Source organism: Oncorhynchus clarkii, chromosome 25 (assembly GCF_045791955.1).
Source record: "Oncorhynchus clarkii lewisi isolate Uvic-CL-2024 chromosome 25, UVic_Ocla_1.0, whole genome shotgun sequence".
Taxonomy (NCBI): Eukaryota; Metazoa; Chordata; class Actinopteri; order Salmoniformes; family Salmonidae; genus Oncorhynchus; species Oncorhynchus clarkii.
Window position 1 is genome coordinate 27542516 of NC_092171.1, and position 3530 is coordinate 27546045.

General features: G+C 45.4%; 1 protein-coding gene across 1 annotated transcript; it reads right to left on the reverse strand.

Moving 5' to 3' along the window:
- Positions 1-1384: 1384 nt before the first annotated feature.
- Positions 1385-3070, reverse strand: LOC139384109 (insulinoma-associated protein 2-like). The gene has a single exon (XM_071128756.1). The coding sequence runs from the start codon at positions 3068-3070 to the stop codon at positions 1385-1387; it is 1686 nt and encodes a 561-aa protein (XP_070984857.1).
- Between the last annotated feature and the right edge of the window lie 460 nt (positions 3071-3530).

Here is a 3530-nt window from a genome sequence, read left to right on the forward strand (position 1 = left end):
CAGCGTGTACACATGCTGCTCCAGATCCAGTTCTGTTCTTCCTTCAGACAAGCATGCATCCAAACGTTGTTCATTTGCACAATGTCTCTCATTCACATTTTCTTGTAAATATCCAAACTCACCAAATAGGAAATTCGGTAGCTACTACCTATATATATGTATATGTTTCTGAGCTGGATTGCCTGCCTTTGCAATTAGTTTACTTTCATTTGCGCTCGTAAGCATATTTAGCTAGCAGTCTCTATGGAAGTTTGCTATTACTTGTGCTAATTTTGTTAGCATTCTGGTAATAATGCCCAATGGGCTTTTTTTCTACTTTTTAGCGCCTCATTGTGTATTAAACCGATAATATTGTAAATCCCGGGATTAGAGAAGAACAGTATGATGATATGAAAATCTGGATACTGCCCAATCCTAGACAATATCGTAAAATACTGTATAGTGGCCATCACTGGTATGCACATAGACTTGTGTTTATTGACAATCAATGTAAATGTCGTTCACTACATATCAAAATACAACATCATAATTGTAACACAATCATCACCATGAAGGCGTTTTTTTTAGCAAGTACTTTTCAGAGAATAAATATATATATATATTTAACTCAAACAGTTTAATACTCTAACAGGTAAACTTGATTTTCTGTATGAAAATACATCTTGATAGCCTTGCCGGTTTAGAAATCAATTCCACAACTATACTGAACAAGCACATTCAATTTCCATAGGAACTACATTAAGATAAAGGCAGTGAGGTCTGATACTCTTGTAATATTCAAAGGGCCACCCTCTTATTTTCATTACATGCTTAAAATGACAACTCTAAAATATTTGAAACTTTTGATATGCCCATTTTTACTGTTAAATGTTTTAACAAATCATAACACTGTAAATCAATCAATAATGTACATTAGTGAATATAGGCCCACAAGCAAGTGTTACAATGTGGCTCTATTCAGCTATTAGTGTGCTGTAATCTGTCATTGCAAAAAAAACGTTTCTCTTGTCATGAAAATAGAAATGCCATTATTGTTTTTGACCTGATCAGGTAGTATAATAAGTTACAATACAATCACACATGTAGTAAAAAGAACACATTCATACTTTCATATGTATTTAATTAATCCACTTGTATTTCAGGGGTTTCAGCATTCCAGTAAGTCTGTAGCCAAGACCAGGGTTTTTCAAACTCGGTCCTGCCCCCCCCTGCACATTTTGTATTTATCCATAGCACTACACAGCTGATTCAAATAACCAACTCATCATGTTTTGATTATTTGAATCAGCTGTGTAGTGCTAGGACAAAAAAACTAAACGTGACCCCAGGACTGAGTTTGGGAAACCCTGGCCTAGACTTGCCTACATCAGCCTAGACTAGGCTACTAGCAGTCGGGTCTGACTGCCATTGGTAGAAGCATCACCTGCCGGATCTCTGTGGGGTGAGACTTGTTGATATGCCTGGCAAGCCCGGGAGAACTAAAGAAGGTAGATGGGCAGTGCTTACAGGTGAATATCTGTTGGTCTCCCTGTGTGAGGTCTGGTCTTATTAATTCTGGTCTTACCAAGTCTGGTCTACCCGCAATCTTCCCTGGATTCATCAGAATGTCATCTCTCATTGCATGCCAAACTCTGTGCTTGTCCCAAATTTCAGTGGATGGGAAATGGGCACCGCACAAGTGACAGGGAAACGTGATTTGCCCACTCTCTATCTGGTTATAGGTCGAGGCTTTGATTGTCTCATGCGCCGCAAGATGTTTCCTCAGATAGGCTTGTCGTCGGAACTTCTTGCTGCAATAGTGACATTCGTAAATCTCCTCTACTGTCCCGGTGGTCTTTAAGAAGGAAGAGTTGGGCAGTGCCACGTCGGTGGTCTCCGGACAATGCATTATGCCTGGGCTGTCACCCGCTCTGATGTGCAGGTCCATAGTTTTTTCTGGGTCCCGGTAGCGCGGATCGAAGGGCTGCGGGCTCTCCTGTACCCTCCTGCGCAGCTGCTCTTGTCTGTGGGAGCTGTCCACGGTGACAGCCCGCTGACACGCGGAGCTGTCCAGAGAAACGTGGTGCTGATTGTTAACTCTCAACTCGCTCGCGTTCTCTTTCCCTTCCACGAAAGTCCTCTCATGCAGCCGTGCCTCCGGCTGTGACTTTTTGGCGCTCTGTGCCTCTCTGTGGTTTACAGGACGAGGCTTATGCCACCTGCGATGAGAGGCCAGGTTGGCAGGACAGCTGAAAACTTTGTCGCACTCGGGACAGCGGTACTCTACGCGCACAATTCTGGAGCACTTGTGTTGTGCGAGGGAGAACGGGTCAGGGTATTCCTCCTTGCAGAGCTGGCAGATGAATTCTCCCAGCGGTTTCTTATTAGCAGAAGATGCGGTAGCTGCTTTAAATTCGGGGGTCTCCTTCTTAATTCTCAGCCCAAGCACGGGTGAGGTGGAGATTTCGTCCTCGAAGCTGAGTTTCCGGATTACTTTAGGCTTCTTGGCTGCTGGCTTGATCTTGCGCTCCTGCTCCATGTACGTGCGTTTCATAGCATGATGGAAAGACTGGTAGAGGTGCACAGGTGGGTCGAATTTCATATCAGAGTGTCCAAAGGGCGCGTGATTTAGAAGAAGTCTTTCTATTGAAGACACCGGCGTGCTCATTGCGTACGGCTCTGTCACTGTTGGTGAACTCATACACCGGTCAAGGGACGATTTTTCCACTACAGCGCCAACTGGTTTTATCGGGCTATAGGAGAGGTCAGCCCGCCCCGGAGATCCGTCGTGGTCCGGCTCAGTGCGGGGATGGTGTGGTGGGTATTTCCCAAAGTCCTCTCTAATCTCCACCTTGTCTGCGCTCTCTGGCAGCTGCGCCTGGTCCGCTTCAGCCGGGGCACTGGTCCATGGTTCTTCAAATGTACTGTCCTCGGATAACGACACAATTGGGCACGCAGTTGGCACACCGGTTGTCCACTCCGGTGCATTCACAGGCAGGTCCGCTTTTGGCATTAAGTTGTCATCGTTACGCGTTCTGTAAGAAGCCGCTGAGCCGCGTTTGCTCCTCTTCACTAAAAATCCTCTGGGCATCTTTACGCCGGAATGGAACGGTTCCCGTGTCCACTTTGAAGCGAAGGAGCGCTCGCGGTCCCTTTCAGATGAAAGGCGCACGGGCGAGGTGACTGCTGACAGGAGAGAGGGACGGAGGACTCTGTCACATCAATGAGCTTGCATTGTTTTTTATCTTTGGGGTCGCCTTCAGTTGTTTTTGTGAAGTCACAGTTTGTGGCCAAGCCCTGTCCAATCAGCACCGACAGTGGGGAGGTCGGGTGACGCGCGAGCGTTAATGAGGCTATCCAGTAATATTACTAATGTCGAGTTAATTATTATGAGTCGCTCACACACTTTACATGTTCTCCTTTATAGCTAGCTGATCGTTAGACTACATCTAGCCTAGTGCTTCAGGATTTGCAAAATCGGATCAGAAAAACACTGACCATGCAATTATGATATGGTTCGTGATTTTTCAATACGTTTTCTCTGTGATACT